Source organism: Rhinopithecus roxellana, chromosome 19, assembly GCF_007565055.1.
Source record: "Rhinopithecus roxellana isolate Shanxi Qingling chromosome 19, ASM756505v1, whole genome shotgun sequence".
Lineage (NCBI taxonomy): Eukaryota > Metazoa > Chordata > Mammalia > Primates > Cercopithecidae > Rhinopithecus > Rhinopithecus roxellana.
In genome coordinates this window covers 55,668,233-55,684,786 of record NC_044567.1, presented here as the reverse complement: position 1 = coordinate 55,684,786, position 16,554 = coordinate 55,668,233, and the positions used below count along the sequence as shown (strand labels likewise).

Here is a 16,554-nt window from a genome sequence, read left to right as displayed (position 1 = left end):
ATGTAGTCAGGGAAGGCTTCCCGGAGGAAGAGATTCTCAGCTCTGCAGAGGGCTTTGGAGAAGAGCATAGCAGGCAGAGTGAATGCAAAGGCTGGAGGCAAGTGGGAGAGCATGTGCATTTGGAGAACTGACAAGTGAGTGGAACAGAACGTTTCAGGGCTGAGCAGCTCCATAGGGGAGGGTTCCTGGTGGGTGATGATAAGGTATTTGGAGTCCACCCTAAGGGTGATGGGAGGGCATATAAGGGCTCTGAGCAGTGACATGAGCGGGTGTCCTGGGTGAAGGCTCACTCTAGTGGTTGGGTGGACAGAGGGGATGGAGTACCAGAGTGGAGGCAGGGAGACTGGCGAGGAGGCTGCTGCAGATGTCCAGGTGGACTAGGACATTGGGAGGGAAGAAATGGAAGGGATGGATTCAGGAGCAACTCAGAAGGTAAACTCCATGAGACTTGTTGACTCATTGGCTGAGAGGAGAGAAAACCACCCAGGTTTCTGGCCTGGGAGCCGGGGTGGACGGTACTGCCTTCTCTGAGAACACAGGCAGGACAGGCTGGCATGGGTGCAGGTAATGCCTCCAGTGCTGGATTCACACTCAGCGCAGGATGCAGAGGGGCATCCAGGGGAGATGGTGAACGGCTGCCCAAGACAGGGACTTGGGAAGGGAGGATGGAACAGCTGGCCATGTTGCTATCAGGATGTGACTGGCGCCCGGGACTGGCCCGAGCACTGCACCTACTTATCAAATTCTAGAGTGGGGGCCGGGCCGGTGCCTCACACCTGGAACCCTAATACTTCGGGAGGCTAGGGTGGGCGAATCACTTGAGACCAGGAGTTTGAGACCAGTCTGGCCAACATGGTAAAACCCCATCTCTACTAAAACCAAAATTAGCTCAGTGTGGTGGTGGGCGCCTGTAGTCTCAGCTACTCGGGAGGGTGAGGCAGGAGAATCACTTGAACCCTGGAGGCAGAGGTTGCAGTGAGCCGAGATCACGTCACCACACTACAGCCTGGTCAATGGAGCAAGACTCTGTCTCAAAAAAAAAAAAAACAAGCTGACCTTAGGCCGGGCGCAGTGGCTCATGCCTGTCATCCCAGCACTTTGGGAGGCTTAGGCGGACAGATCATGAGGTCAGGAGACCGAGACCATCCTGGCTAACACGGTGAAACCCTGTCTCTACTAAAAATACACCAAAAAAATTAGCTTGGCATGGTGGCAGGCGCCTGTAGTCCCAGCTACTCGGGAGGCTGAGGCAGGAGAATGGCGTGAACTCAGGAGGCGGAGCTTGCAGTGAGCCGAGATCAAGCCACTTCACGCCAGCCTGGGCGACAGAGCAAGACTCCATCTCAGGAAAAAAACAAAAAAGTCGACCTTGGACATCATGTCATCTTACCCTTCCAGGTTACAGCGCACGTTCTAGAAATATGCATATTTCTTACAAATGCATAATGCCGGGGCCGGGGGCGGTGGCTCACGCCTGTAATCCTAGTACTTTGGGAAGCCAAAGTGGGTAGATCACGAGGTCAGGAGATTGAGACCATCCTGGCTAACACAGTGAAACCCCGTCTCTACTAAAAACACAGAAAAAATTTGCCGGGCATGGTGGCGAGTGTCTGTAGTCCCAGCTACTCGGGAGGCTGAGGCAGGAGAATGGCGTGAACCCAGGAGGCGGAGCTTACAGTGAGCCAAGATCGCGCCACTGCACTCCAGCCTGGGCGATAGAGCGAGACTCTGTCCCAGAAAAAAAAAAAAAAAAACAAATGCATAATGCCGTTGTCATACTTAACAAAATTAATAATGATTTCCTGATGCTGTCTCATCCCCAGTTCATATGCTGATTTCCCTGCTAATCTAAAAAATGCTATAGTTTCCTTTAGAGAAGTTCAGTATCCAGGCAAGGTCCATGTATTTTATTTTTCTTTTTTTTTTTTTTTTTTTTTTTTTTTTTTGAGACGGAGTCTCGCTCTGTCGCCCAGGCTGGAGTGCAGTGGCCAGATCTCAGCTCACTGCAAGCTCCGCCTCCCGGGTTTACGCCATTCTCCTGCCTCAGCCTCCCGAGTAGCTGGGACGACAGGCGCCCGCCACCTCGCCCGGCTAGTTTTTTGTATTTTTTAGTAGAGACGGGGTTTCACCATGTTAGCCAGGATGGTCTCGATCTCCTGACCTCGTGATCCGCCCGTCTCGGCCTCCCAAAGTGCTGGGATTACAGGCTTGAGCCACCGCGCCCGGCCTTTATTTTTCATATTTTATTTTGAGTTATGTTTTTTCCATCTTTTCCAATAGCAAGATTGCTGCAGGTGTCCATAGGGGTTAGAGGCAGGGATCACACCACTGTGCAGCTATGCCCCGCTGTGAACCAACAGTCCCGCCCAGGAGACAGACTCCCACTGCCCTGGAGTCCCAGGCCTCCACTTCCTACCTCTGTGACCTTGTGCAAGTGACTTCACCTCTCTGTGTCTCAGCGTCTTCACTTGGGAAACAGGGAACATGCCGGTACCCATGTCATGGGGCTGCTGAGCCTCCTTGGATGAGGCAATGGACATAAAGCAGCTTTGTGTGGTGAGTGGCATATTTCCTTATTATTATTATTATTATTATTATTATTGAGAAAAGGGTGTTGCGAACAAGGAGGGATGGACACTCCCGCCCCTCAAAATTACCTCTAGGCTGGTCACGGTGCCACACACCTGTAATCCCAGCACTTTGGGAGGCCGAGGTGGGTGGATCACTCGAGGTCAGGAGTTCGAGACCAGCCTGGCCAACATGGTGAAACCCCGTGTGTGTTAAAAATACACAAATCAGCCAGGCATGGTGGTGTGCGCCGGTAGTGCCAGCTCCTCGGGAGGCTGAGGCAGGAGAATCCTTTGATCCTGGGATGCAGAGGTTGCAGTGAGCCGAGATCCCACTACTGCACTCCAGCCTGGGGGACAGAGCAAGACTCTGTCTCAAAAACAAAACAAAACAAAACAAAAAAACCTCCTTCTGCATTTCTGCACGCTCCAGGCTTAACAGAGGATAGAAACAAGCAGCTTTCCAGTGCCATGGATCTCTCTCTCTCTCTGTCTCTCTCTCTCTGTCTCTGCCTCACTCCCTCTCTCTGTCCTCTCTCTCTCTCTGTCAAGCTCCCTCTCTCTTCCTGTCTCTCCTGTCCCTTTTGTATCTCTCTGTCTCCCACTTGTGTCTCTCTGTCTGTCCCAGGCTGTCTCTCTCTGGACCTCTGTCTCCCTGTCTCATTCTCTCTCTGTTCTCTGTCCCTCCCTCCACACCTCTGTCTCCCTTTTTTTTTTTTTTTGAGACGGAGTCTTGCTCTGTCGCCCAGGCTGGAGTGCAGTGGCCGGATCTCAGCTCACTGCAAGCTCCGCCTCCCGGGTTCACGCCATTCTCCTGCCTCAGCCTCCCGAGTAGCTGGGACTACAGGCGCCCGCCACCTCGCCCGGCTAGTTTTTTTTTTTTTTTGTATTTTTTAGTAGAGACGGGGTTTCACCGTGTTAGCCAGGATGGTCTCGATCTCCTGACCTTGTGATCCGCCCGTCTCAGCCTCCCAAAGTGCTGCGATTACAGGCTTGAGCCACCGCGCCCAGCTGTCTCCCTTTTTTTTTTTTTTTTTGAGACGGAGTCTCGCTCTGTCGCCCAGGCTGGAGTGCAGTGGCCAGATCTCAGCTCACTGCAAGCTCCACCTCCCGGGTTTACACCATTCTCCTGCCTCAGCCTCCCGAATAGCTGGGACTACAGACGCCTGCCACCTCGCCCAGCTAGTTTTTTTTTTTTTTGTATTTTTTTTTTTTTTTTTTAGTAGAGACGGGGTTTCACTGTGTTAGCCAGGATAGTCTCGATCTGCTGACCTTGTGATCCACCCGTCTCGGCCTCCCAAAGTGCTGGGATTACAGGCTTGAGCCACCGTGCCTGGCCTCTGTCTCCCTTTAAGACTGCTGTCTCACCTCTGTGGGCTCTTTGCACTTCTGCCTCGCTTTACCTCCCTTCCTGTCTCTCCTCTTTGGGCCTTTCCCTCCCCCTCTCTCCCACTTCCTGTGGTCTCAGTCTTTGTTTTTCTCTTTTTTTGAGACAGAGTCTCGCTCTGTTGCCCGTGCTGGAGTGCAGTGGTGCGATCTCAGCTCACTGCAACCTTCATCTCCCGGGGTTCAAGTGATTCTCTTGCCTCAGCCTCCCAAGTAGCTGCAATTACAGGCACCCACCACCACGCCCAGCTAATTTTTGCATTTTTTGTAGAGATGGGGTTTCACCATGTTAGCCAAAATGGTCTCAATCTCCTGACCTTGTGATCCTCCCGCCTTGGCCTCCCAAAGTGCTGGGATTACAAGCATGAGCCACTGTGCCTGGCCAATTTTTTTTTTTTTGTAGAGACAAGGTCTCATCATGTTGCCCAGGCTGGTTTCAACCTCCTGGGTCCAAACGATCCTCCTGGCTTGGCCTCCCAAACTGCTGGGATTATAGAATTGAGCCACAAGGCCCTGTATTTCCTCCTATCTTTGCAGCTAGCTCCTTTCCCCTGTGTCTGCTGTCTGTGTTCTATCGCAGTCTGTTTCTCTTTCACACTCCTTCGTCTTTGTTTTTTTGTTTTCTTGTTTTTTGATACGGAGTTTCACTCTTGTTCCCCAGGCTGGAGTGCAATGGCGCAATATCGGCTCACTGCAAATTCTGCCTCCCAGGTTCAAGCGATTCTCCTGCCTCAGCCTCCCGAGTAACTGGGATTACAAGCACCTGCCACCACGCCTGGATAATTTTTTGTATTTTTAGTTGAGATGAGATTTTGCCATGTTTGCCAGGCTGGCCTCTAACTCCTGGGCTGCAGTGATCCGCCCACCTCAGCCTCCCAAACTGCTGGGATTACAGGCGTGAGCCAACACGCCCGGCCTCTCTTTCATCTTTATGTCTGTGGATCTCACGGTTCCAGTCCCCAGCGTGGTTTCTCCTGGCTGGTTGGCCCTCGTTACTGCGTCGGTTATCACCAGCCCTGTAACCCATCTCTGGGTCTCTTGGGGAGACTGTATTTCACTGTTTCCATCTTCTGTTCTGCTCTTCTCCCAGCCTCTGTCTTAGTCCATTTTAGCTTCTTTTCTGTTTATTTCTGTCTCTCTCTCTCTTTTTAAACTTCGTCCCCCAAATATTTATTGAGCAGCTATTCCATGCCAGACACGATTCTAGGCACTGGGGGTAGAGTGGGGACCAAGACAAGAGTATGCGCCAGCCTTCGAAAAATGTTTTTTTCTAGTGGAGAGACAGACAGCAGGCAAAACAGAGAAGCACGTGACCCTGGCTGCCCGGCTCATCCCGTGGGGCAGAGAAGTGTTGGCCAGGTCAGTATGGACGCCATAGGGAGACCACATCGCTACAAAAAAATTTTTTTTTAAATTAGCAGGGTGTGGCCAGGCGCAGTGGCTCACACCTGTAATCCCAGCACTTTGGGAGGCCAAGGCAGGCAGATCACGAGGTCAGGAGATCAAGACCATCCTGGCTAACATGGTGAAACCCCATCTCTACTACAAATACAAAAAAATTAGCCGGGCATGGTGGCGGGCGCCTGTAATCCCCAGTTACTCAGGAGGCTGAGGGCAGGAGAATGACGTGAACCGAGGAGGCAGAGCTTGCAGTGAGCCGAGATCACACCACTGCACTCCAGCCTGGGTGACAGAAAAAAAAATTAGCCAGGCGTGGTGGCGTGCACCTGTAGTCCCAGCTACTCAGGAGGCTGAGGTGGGAGGGTCACCTGAGCCTGGGAGTTCTAGGTAGGGTGAGCTATGATCATGCCACTGCACCCCAGACTGGGTGACAGAGTGAGACTCTGACTCAAAAAAAAAAAAAAAGAAAAAGAAAATGGGGATATTTTATATAAAATTCAGTCGTTCCAGTTTCTTTTCTTTTTTCTTTTCTTTTTTTTTTTTTGAGACAGAATCTCGCTCTGTTGCCCAGGCTGGAGTGCAGTGGCACAATCTTGGCTCACTGCAAGCTCTGCCTCCCGGGTTCAAGCAATTCTCTTGCCTCAGCATCGCGAGTCGCTGGGACTACAGGTGCCCACCCCCACACTTGGCTAATTTTTTGTATTTTAGTAGAGATGGAGTTTCACCATGTTGGCCAGGATAGTCTCGATCTCCTGACCTCGTGATCTGCCCACCTTGGCCTCCCAAAAGCCTGTGGCTTGAGCCACCGTGCCCGGCCTCCAGTTTCTTTTGGGGAAAAAAAAAAAAGTCAGATCTGGGCCAGGCGCGGTGGCTCAAGCCTGTAATCCCAGCACTTTGGGAGGCCGAGACGGGAGGATCACGAGGTCAGGAGATCGAGACCATCCTGGCTAATACGGTGAAACCCCGTCTCTACTTAAAAATACAAAAAAAACTAGCCGGGCGAGGTGGCAGGCGCCTGTCGTCCCAGCTACTCGGGAGGCTGAGGCAGGAGAATGGTGTAAACCCGGGAGGCGGAGCTTGCAGTGAGCTGAGATCCGGCCACTGCACTCCAGCCTGGGTGGCAGAGCAAGACTCCGTCTCAAAAAAAAAAAAAGAAAAAAAAAAAGTCAGATCTGGAAACATTTGGCTGATTCCACATGAAAATAATCGGTTGGAGCTTTGTCACTGCTTTCCCTGCAGATGGGGTTGCAACTTCCAGGCCCCCCCAACCCCCTTAAGGTCCTTTTATGTTCCCGACATGGAGGCCAAGGTCTGACCGCCCTGTGTCATTGCAGAGCTTATGCTGTGACTCTGCTTTCTTTCTTTTTTTGAGACAGGGTCTTGCTCTGTTGCCCAGGCTGGAGTGCAATGGTGCGATCTCATCTCACTGCAACCTCCGCTTCCCAGGTTCAAGCGATTCACCTGCCTCAGCCTCCTGAGTAGCTGGGACTACAGGTGCGTACCACGACGCCCGGCTACTTTTTGTGTTTTAGTAGAGACAGGGTTTCACCATGTTGGTCAGGCTGGTCTCGAACTCCTGACTTCAGGTGATCCAAGGAGGCTTTCTTTATAAGCAGAATTCACCAGCAGCCTTGGCCTTCCCACCCAATAGGCCCGTTGCTCTGCCCTCCCACACTCCTTCAAATGGCCGTGCGGATCAACCAGCAAATGCAGCCTAGGAGGGGTGAGGGTCAGGAACGCATCCCAGTGAAGAGACAGGGAACCTGGGCACCAGACGAGAGTTGAGAAATGTGTGTTTTGGGGAGAAAGAGACACAGGAGCCAAGGAGGAAGCCGCTCGCAGTCATTCTCAGCATACATTTATTGAGTGCTTACTGTGTGCCAGGAAGTAAGCCAGGTGCTAGAAACAGCAAAGGAGCAGGGAAGAGGCGAGTCTGCCGCTGGGTTGACCCTGGTTAATACAAGGTACGGATTAACCCTTCAGGCTCCCTTCTGAGGGCCTGGGCCGTGTCTTGAGGCCGCTCCTGCCTAGCTGTTCTTTCCAGCAACGGAAAGGGATTCATCGAGGTAAGACCCTTCCCCTCTCCTCCATTCAGGCAGAGGCACACAGGCAAGCTCTAACACACTCCTCCAAACGTGTCCACACCCTGACATGCCCGGATTCATCTCATACTTACACACACACACACACACACACACAGAGGCACGGTCACGCAGTTGTATGAGGATGCAACGTACAGGTGCCGCCTACGTGACCGTGCCTTGAGTTGCCCCACTCAGCAGAACCCTCACTCAGCAGAAACCTGTCTACCAGCGATTGATTATCTCGAGCAGCTATTTGGCCAAGTCTTACCAAAATGTGAAATCCACAAAAGAAAAATGAAGAAGAGAAGAGTTTCTTAAGGCTTTGCTCAGAGAGGGCTTCGGAGAAGGGCGGGGTCAGCCGATACAGACCTTACTTTTTTTTTTTGATATGGAATCTCGCTGTGTCCCCCAGGCTGGAGTGCAGTGGCGGGATCTCGGCTCACTGCAAGCTCCGCCTCCCAAGTTCAAGCGATTCTCCTGCCTCAGCCTCCCGATTAGCTGGGACTACAGGCGTCCACCACCACGCCCGGCTAATTTTTGTATTTTTAGTAGAGATGAGGTTTCACCATTTTGGTCAGGCTGGTCTCGAACTCCTGACCTCGGGTGATCCACCCACCTTCGGCCTCCCAAAGCACTGGGATTACAGGTGCGAGCCACCACGCCCAGCCCAGACCTTACTTTCTTGACTTGGCCACAAGTCTGTCCTGCTCAGAGCTGCCTAAAGTGGCTCTCCTGTTCTACGGGCTTGGGTGCGGGGTGGTGGCCCTTTCCCGGTCCCAGCTGCCTTCTTCCTGGGCAGTGAAAAGGATGCTACCATTGTTAAGTGCCAGGCGTCCCACCGTGGGGTTCTTCCCTGCGTATCCACGTAGCCACGCCACGCAGGCATTCTTTCCTCCCTTTTGCAGACAATGGCACCAAAGTTCAAGACTTGCCCAGGGCCATCAAGACAGTCTTCTAGCCTTTGGTCCTCCCTCCTTGCCTCCTCGGCGTGGGGCGGTGGAGCCTTGGTCTGAGAAGGGTCGAGGTCTGGGCGCTGCCAGTGGCCCTGGCTCAGTCTCAGAACTGCCCGGGAGGGGGAGGATGGCTAGCTTGAGGAGGACAGGCCGAGGCTTCGTGCTGGCAGGGAGAGGGCTGAGCTGCGGTGGGCCACACAGGTGCAGGGTGCTGCACTTCCTTCAGTGGCCTTCAGGAAGTTCTATCCTCACACAGGGATTGGGGTGAGTCACGGCATGGGGAAACAGGCTTACAGAGCCCACCTGCTCACCCTGACCACCCCACCCCAGGGGGCCCCAGGCTCCGAACTCAGAATCCCACAGTCCGTGTTGGCGGAAGACGGGCTGGCACCCTTGAGTTGGGCCCCTGGTCATTGGCACAGATGAGGGGAGCTGCTACTGAAGGAACCCCGACGGCTGATCCTGTGGAGGCTTCTCAGAGCTCCTGGCAGGAGCCCTCACCGTAGGAGGCCCACAGCACGTCCCCAGCCCCTCCCAGCTGCATATCGGCTCACATTCACGCGGCTGCCACACAAGTGCGTCGGAAACTCCACTTGGCTGAACGTGTTTGTGCTGCTGTCCGGGACAGTCTTACGCACATAAGCCCAATACTGGATGTCCCACCATTTTCAGCCCTGGGGCCTATGGCAAAGTGACACCTTCCTCGGAGTACACCGCACGGGGCCATGACGAGGACGGTTTAAAGGCAAGTTCTGACCAGGACGACGCTGGGTGCAAGAGGGGACAGGGACAGAACAAAACAGAAAGGATCCACGAGGGCCTGCAACCGTGTCTTTGGCCCCGATGAGGGTTGGGACCTTGTGTATAGGTCCAGGCAACGGGAGCTGCAGACAGAGGCCTACAGGGCTTGGAGAAGGCTGACCACAAAGCAATGCCTAGACCCCAGAGTCTAGTGAGGAGAGGGGCTCAGGGCAGTGTTCCCACAGCAGATCCAGCCTCCTCCTCACTGATCAAAACCCCAAGGGCAGGGAGCCCTTCCTGCTCCTTCCCAGCGGAGCCTGGAGGATGAGGGTAGATGGGAGGCCCAGCCACTTGGTGCCTGCTCCTTTGATCAGCTGCGGTTCCTTCCCCGTCACAGGGTACTTGTCTTGCTGTTGGGGTCACGAGGGAATTGCTCCCCCAAGTACCCATCAGCCTCCAGGGCCCAGGTGACTCCACGCAGTAGCTCTCACCCACCTCTGAGAAAGCTCTTGGCTGCCAGAAACGGAAACCATGCCTGGGCCTGCTCCCCTTCCTTGGGCCGTGGCCCCCCTGCCACAGAGGCTCCCCTGCCACAGAGGCTCCCCTGCTACAGAGGCCCCCCCGCCACAGAGGCCTGGTGGCCTCTGCTGGCGGCACCCTGGCTAGTTAGGGTTTCCCTGAATCTGCACTCCTGTTTGATGGCAGGTCTCAAACGCTGGGATGCAGCAGAGTCACCGCTCAGCGGCAAGACCTGGAGTCTCCATTTGGAACCAGCACCCGGGAGCCTCTGGGGGTAATGGAGGAGCCGCACATGGAGGCTGGTGGCTATGGTGGTTTGAGCCGTCCCTCAGCGGCACAGCACAACCGCTCCTGGGGAGCCACTGAGCTCACGAGTGTTTGGAAAGTGCTGTCAGTGCTGGCTGTAAGGAAACAGGCTTGACTTTAATTCAGCCTTTCCCAAATTTCACTATAACACTTGAAAATTAGAATAACTGGCCGGGCGCGGTGGTTCACGCCTGTAATCCCAACACTTTGGGAGGCCAAGGTGGGTGGATCACGAGGTCAGGAGATCGAGACCATCTTGGCGAACACGGTGAAACCCCGTCTCTACTAAAAATACAAAAAAATTAGCCGGGCGTGGTGGCGGGTGCCTGTAGTCCCAGCTTCTAGGGAGGCTGAGGCAGGAGAATGGCGTGAACTCGGGAGACGGAGCTTACAGTGAGAGGAGATGGCGCCACTGTACTCCAGCCTGGGTGACAGAGTGAGACTCCATCTCAAAAAACAAAAATTAGCTGGGCATGGTGTCTCACACCTGTAGTCCCAGCTACTCGCGATGCTGAGGCAAGAGAATTGCTTGAACCCAGGAGGTGGAGCTTGCAGTGAGCGGAGATTGCGCCACTGCACTCCAGCCTGGGCGACAGAGTGAGACTCTGTCTCAAAAAAAAGAAAAAAGAAAAAGAAAATTAGAATAACCACTAACATCACAAAACGAGTGTTCTCAAGAGTGGACATGTTGATCTAGTTCTCTTTTTTTTTTTTTTGAGACAGAGTGTCTCACTCTGTTGCCCAGGTTGGAGTGCAATGGTGCGATCTCAACACACCGCAACCTCTGTCTCCCCAGTTCAAGCGATTCTTCTGCCTCAGCCTCTCGAGTAGCTGGGATTACAGGCGCACACCACCATGCCCGATTAATTTTGTATTTTCAGTAGAGACGGGGTTTATCCATGTTGGTAAGGATGGTCTCGAACTCCTGACCTCAGGTGATCCACCCGCCTCGGCCTCCCAAAGTGCTGGGATTATAGGCGTGAGCCATCGCGCCCAGCCTTTTTTTTAAATATTTGAGTGAACTAAAGCCTAGGAGATGTGTGTTCCAGGCACCCAAGCTATTAATGAGGAGATTGAATGTGGCCTGGACCTGCCCTTTCCTCTCCTTTCATCCCCCTCCCTGCTGCCCATATCCTGAACTGCTCTGAGCCTGCAGCTCTCCTGGGCTCCCCCTACGTCCTGAACACAGCGGGAAGCTTCAGGGTTGTGGAAGGGCGTAGGGATGGAAAGCGACCAGGATTCGCCTGTTTGGCTGGGAAAATCGGCAGAGGAGGGTGGCTCACACTTCTAAGGTGTCTGTTTGTTTGGGGGTGGGGGGGTAAGGTCTTTTCCTGGCCCACTGTCCCTCCCGAGTCAGCAGTCCCCCAGAGAGACGAAGAGCAGCTGGGCACGGCTGGAGCTGGTCGGTGGCAGAGAATCTTGTCCTGCCTTTTCTTCTCAAGCTCAAAATAGGCACATGCAGCTATTAACTGATATGCTAGAAGGGGCATCCCTTACCAGGAGGAAAATGGATTTATTGCTTTATAAAAAAGAAGTCTGATAAAACTGAAGAGAAAAATAACTAAAAATCCAAACATCAACTCACCCCTCTAAGCACGCCCAGGAGGTCTCAAGACACACTTCTGGGGGCGGTCAAGGTGGGTGGGTTGGTGGGCCAGGCGGACAGGCCTCCCCCGGCATCAGCTCCAGGGCCCCGCGCAGCCTGCCGGCAGGGGGTGCTGTGGGCCTGTGGCCTTGGACAAGCTCCTGGCCCCGCGCCAGGATGGCTCCTGGGCGCTGGCCCAGCCTGCAGGCCTGGCGGCTCCCACCTGGTCAGTGGGGATGAGGGCTAACTCCTAGAGCCCACCCTGACCCCATACACCCCTTGGACCCACCCACATCCCCACCCTGACCTGGACCTCCGTGTCTGCTGGCCACAGCCTTGTGTCCACCCCCACAAAAGCAGCTGTGTGTATGTAGGGGGTGCCCTGGCGGCGGTCCTCAATTCCCTTCAGGTGGCAGACAGGAACGAGGGTGGCAGTGGAAACATGTCCCCGGTGTAGGCCCTGGGGGAGGAGGCAAGGAGCCACTGGCGACCCTTGTCTACCCAGCCCACTAAACCCTCCCCAGGGTGTAAGCCAGGTGGGGCTTCTCCACTGGCCTCCAAGGGGTGGACGGGCCCTGCACAGGCGACAGGGGGCTGGAATTACAAAGGAGTTAGCACCAACAACAGGAAGCGGGTCCTTCCTTCCTCAGGCAGCCTCAGACTGGCCAGGGAGGGGGTGAGGGGCCAGGCGCGGGCGAGACAGTGCAAGCCTTTGTCCTCAGGCAGGTGTGGCCGTGGGCATGCAGCCGAGGGGCAGGTGGCAGGCAGTGGATGGCAACCCCCTCTGCTTTGGCAAGAGGCAGAATCCAGACACTGGCGGGAGAGCGCCTGCCTGCCGGGTGTTCCTGGCTCCTCCTGCAGGCACCACAGAGACCCCAGGCCCTGGGTCCCTGGAGGGGGCGGCAGAGCAAAGTCAGGACAGCCCCTGCGTTCGGCATCAGAAAACTCGCATGTCCCGGGCCCTCTCCTGTCCTTCCACCACAGAGCTCTGAGGCAGGGCCCCGGGAGGGAGCGTGAACTCCAGCACGGAGATGGCGAGGGTCCTGGGGGTGCGTGGGGTACTCTGGAGGGGCAGGACAGGGGTCAGTCACTGAAGCACAGGCAGGAGACCGCAGTTCCGAGGCGGCAGCCGCTACACGAAGGCCTCCTGGTTGGACGAGCCGTTGATCTTGAGGAAGAGTTTGTCGTCCTCCTGCCTCTGCTGCAGCTGCCGCTCCAGCTGCCGCCGGTAGCAGATCAGGTAGAGCGGGAGGCAGAAGCCCAGCAGGCTGAGGACGAGCAGCCCCACATTCACCTGGGGAGGCAGGAAGGCCGCGCATCACAGGGCGTGGCAGTGGGCTGAGGCTGCAGACCCACCCTCCTCCGGGTTTGGAAAGGGGAGGTCACAGGGTGGAGCGGGAACGAAACAGGAAGGCCCACGAGGTCCCAGGGCCCGTCATTCCGTATTCCAGCGTCCCAATGCCCAGCTCTTCACAGGCCACGTGGCCGTCCTCGGGGCCTGGGCCCCCAGAGAACATGGGCTGATCTGAACCTTCGGGCTTGGAACAAGTTCCTGGTACCTGGTGAGGAATCCTGGCCCTCGCAGGGGTGAGGCAGGAACAGGAACTCTATTTTTTTTTTTTTTTTTTTTTTTTTTTTTTTTTTTTTGAGACGGAGTCTCGCTCTGTCTCCCGGGCTGAGTGCAGTGGCCGGATCTCAGCTCACTGCAAGCTCCGCCTCCCGGGTTTACGCCATTCTCCTGCCTCAGCCTCCCGAGTAGCTGGGACTACAGGCGCCCGCCACCTCGCCCGGCTAGTTTTTTGTATTTTTTAGTAGAGACGGGGTTTCACCGGGTTAGCCAGGATGGTCTTGATCTCCTGACCTCGTGATCCGCCCGTCTCGGCCTCCCAAAGTGCTGGGATTACAGGCTTGAGCCACCGCGCCCGGCCAGGAACTCTATTTTTTTGGTTGTTTTCTTTGTTTGTTTTTTCGAGACGAAGTCTCGCTCTGTCACCCAGGCTGGAGTGCAGTGGCGCAATCTCGGCTCACTGCAACCTCCGCTTCCTGGGTTCAAGTGATTCTCCTGTCTTAGCCTCTCGAGTAGCTGGGACTACAGGCACCTGCCACTACACCTGGCTAATTTTTGTATTTTTAGTAGAGACCTGGTTTCACCATGTTGGCCAGGCTGGTCTTGAACTCCTGACCTCAAGTGATCCCCCCGCCTCGGCCTCCCACAGTGTTGGGATTACAGGCGTGAGCCATCGCGCCCGGCCCAGGAACTCTGTTCTGTTTACCCCCAAATCAGGTCCAGAGAGGACACATTCCTTCTCCTGCCTGGCCGCCATTCACAAAGGGACTCTTAATCGATCCTAACCAACACTCCCAAATCGCTTGTCCTCAGGGCCCTGAAGCCCACCAAGTGGTACCTTACAACTCGCAGTTAGCAGAAGGGGGCAGGTACCCATGACCCACCATCCCCCAACCCCTCTTACCCACAGAGGGTCTCCCTGGAGGGGACCCATCATGGCCAGAAACAGCGGCTGCTGCAGGAGGGCGAAGAGCGCGCTGATCAGAGACTGCAGTCCTGTGAGGCTGCCGAACTGGGTGGAGGGGTACCTGCCGGGCAAGCGACAGCTCACAGCCATCCTCCCTCCTGGGCTCTGCTTGGCCCCAGGTGTCTGGTGACCCCGGGCTGCACCGTTGGTGCCAGAGAAGGGTGGGGTGCCAGCCCTTGATTCCTTCCTGCTGGGCAGTTCTTTTTTTTTTTTTTTTTGAGATGGAGTCTTGCATTGACGCCGAGGCTGGAGGGCAGTGGTGTGATCTCGGCTCACTGCAAGCTCCGCCTCCCTGGTTCAAACAATTCTCCTGCCTCAGCCTCCCTAGTAGCTAGGATTACAGGCGCCCGCCACCACACCCGGCTAATTTTTTGTAATTTTAGTAGAGACAGGGTTTCACTATGTTGGCCAGGCTAGTCTCGAACTCCTGACCTCGTGATCTGCCTGCCTTCGCCTCTCAAAGTGCTGGGATTACAGGCACAAGCCACCGCACCCGGCCCTGCTGGGCAGTTCTGCCGTGTTTCTCTTTGGGACCAGCCCCAGGGCCCAGACTCTGGGGAGAGGGCCCACCCCACTCAGCTGTGCCTGGGGCCTCTGGGTGGCTGAGCTGAGTGGAAAGCGTGGTGCCAGCAGGGACCTGCGGTTTGGGAAACAGGCCCAGAGAGGAGCGTGGAGGCTAGGCTTGGCTCCTCAGTGCCCTCGTCCAGAGGAGCATTGAGTAATCACGGAAACTCAGCACCACAGATCCTGCCCCCTCCCTCAGACCCTGCCAGGGCAGCCACAGCTTCCTCCAGGCCTGGAGAGGGGCAGGCGGAGGGCAGGCAGAGCTGGGATGGCCCCAGGGGCTGTTACGGGAATTGGGAGAGTTCCAGGCTAAATCTTAGCACAAGTCAGGCTCTGCTGGTGCAGAGGTGGGAAAGGAGTCCCAGCAAGGAATGAACTGGACCCACGTCAGAGACTGTGGCTGGTGATGTTTGAGTTTCAGTTTTGGGGTCAAGGCCTGAGCCAGAGAAGGAGGAACCGCTGTGGTTCCTTATGTTTCTGGGGCTTCTTGGAAAAAGATACAGGTTTCATTTTAACCAGGGCTGGAGAAAGCTATGGCCGGAACTGGGTGCACTGAGGCTCTGGATGGAGCCCATCTGGTGCGTTCTGGACTCAATGACCCCTGTTGCTGCCCGTGATGAGGGCCATTTGAACTTCAGCATTTAGTTTCAGGCAGCCAGAACCTACACGTCCTTCCCAGTGAGCAGCCAGGGCCAGCCCCAGGACTCGGCTGTAGTGGCCCCTGAGGCCATAATGAGCTGCACAGGTGCCTGACCCTGGCTGGGGGAACTGACTTCGTGTTGAATGCCAAGGCTTGTGGGCACCCAACTGTCTGCCCACTGACCCGCCTCCCACAAGATATGGCCTTTCCCTGACACACCCAGCAGAAATCCTGGTTACCTGTCCCCTGATGCAGGATGAGCCCTTCTGGGAAAAGCTGACCCTGCCTCAGAGTCTCAGTCCCACCAGCAACCTCCCCCGGCCATTCCCACACCCTCGCCCACCAGGCCACCTGCAGCTTCCAGGACTTACACGGCGGCGTACAGGCCCCCGACAGCAGAGTGGATGAAGCCTCGCACGATTGTGTGCAGGATGAAGGAGAGAATCTGGGGGAGGGAAAGGAGGCTGTGAGCAGAAGGCCTTAAGGGACACTCACCTCAGCCCCCACCCTCCAATTCCTGGGGGCCCTCACCCCAGGGGCAGTGTCAGCTTGGAGTCGGCTCAACCCCTCCTCCAAAGCCAATCGTGAATTTTCAGAAATTTTGCAAAAGCCAGTCGTTAACACAGTCGTTTTTTGTTTGTTTTGTTTTGTTTTGAGAAGAAGTCTTGCTCTGTCACCCAGGCTGAAGTGCGGTGATGTGATCTCGGCTCACTGCAAGCTCTGCCTCCTGGGTTCAAGCGATTCTCCTGCCTCAGCCTCCCGAGTAGCTGGGATTACAGGCCCACGCCACCACGTCTGGCTAATTTTTGTATTTTTTAAGTAGAGACAGGGTTTACCATGTTGGCCCAGCTGGTCTCAAACTCATGACCTTGTGATCCGCCTGCCTCAGCCTCCCAAAGTGCTGGGACACTGCACCTGGCCTAACACAGTCATTATTAAAAATTAAATTATAGGCTGGGCAAGGTGGCTCACGCCTGTAATTCCAGCACTTTGGAAGGCCGAGGAGGTGGATCACCTGAAGTCAGGAGTTCGAAACCAGCCTGGCCAACATGGCGAAACACTGTCTCTACTAAAAATATAAAAAATTAGCTGAGGCCGGGCGCGGTGGCTCAAGCCTGTAATCCCAGCACTTTGGGAGGCCGAGACAGGTGGATCACGAGGTCAGGAGATCGAGACCATCCTGGCTAACACGGTGAAACCCTGTCTCTACTAAAAAATACAAAAAACTAGCCGGGCGAGGTGGCGGGCGCCTGTAGTCCCAGCTACTCGGGAGG

The 16,554-nt window shown here is 55.3% G+C and overlaps 1 protein-coding gene across 4 annotated transcripts in view; it reads right to left on the bottom strand.

Moving 5' to 3' along the window:
- Nucleotides 1-11,432: 11,432 nt before the first annotated feature.
- The window catches only part of SLC43A2 (solute carrier family 43 member 2), a 57,317-nt gene continuing 52,195 nt past the window's right edge, over nt 11,433-16,554 (bottom strand). For 2 of the 4 annotated variants that reach the window (XM_010373506.2, XM_030923481.1), the window contains exons 12-14: nt 15,652-15,725; nt 14,014-14,137; nt 11,451-12,836 (exon numbers count right to left, since the gene is read on the bottom strand). In XM_010373506.2, the coding sequence (XP_010371808.1) occupies nt 12,675-12,836; nt 14,014-14,137; nt 15,652-15,725 (360 nt within the window). In that variant the 3' untranslated portion in view covers nt 11,451-12,674. Of the gene's footprint in view, nt 12,837-14,013; nt 14,138-15,651; nt 15,726-16,554 lie in introns of all 4 variants that reach the window. The other 2 variants (XM_010373504.2, XM_010373507.2) reach the window with 2 other exon arrangements.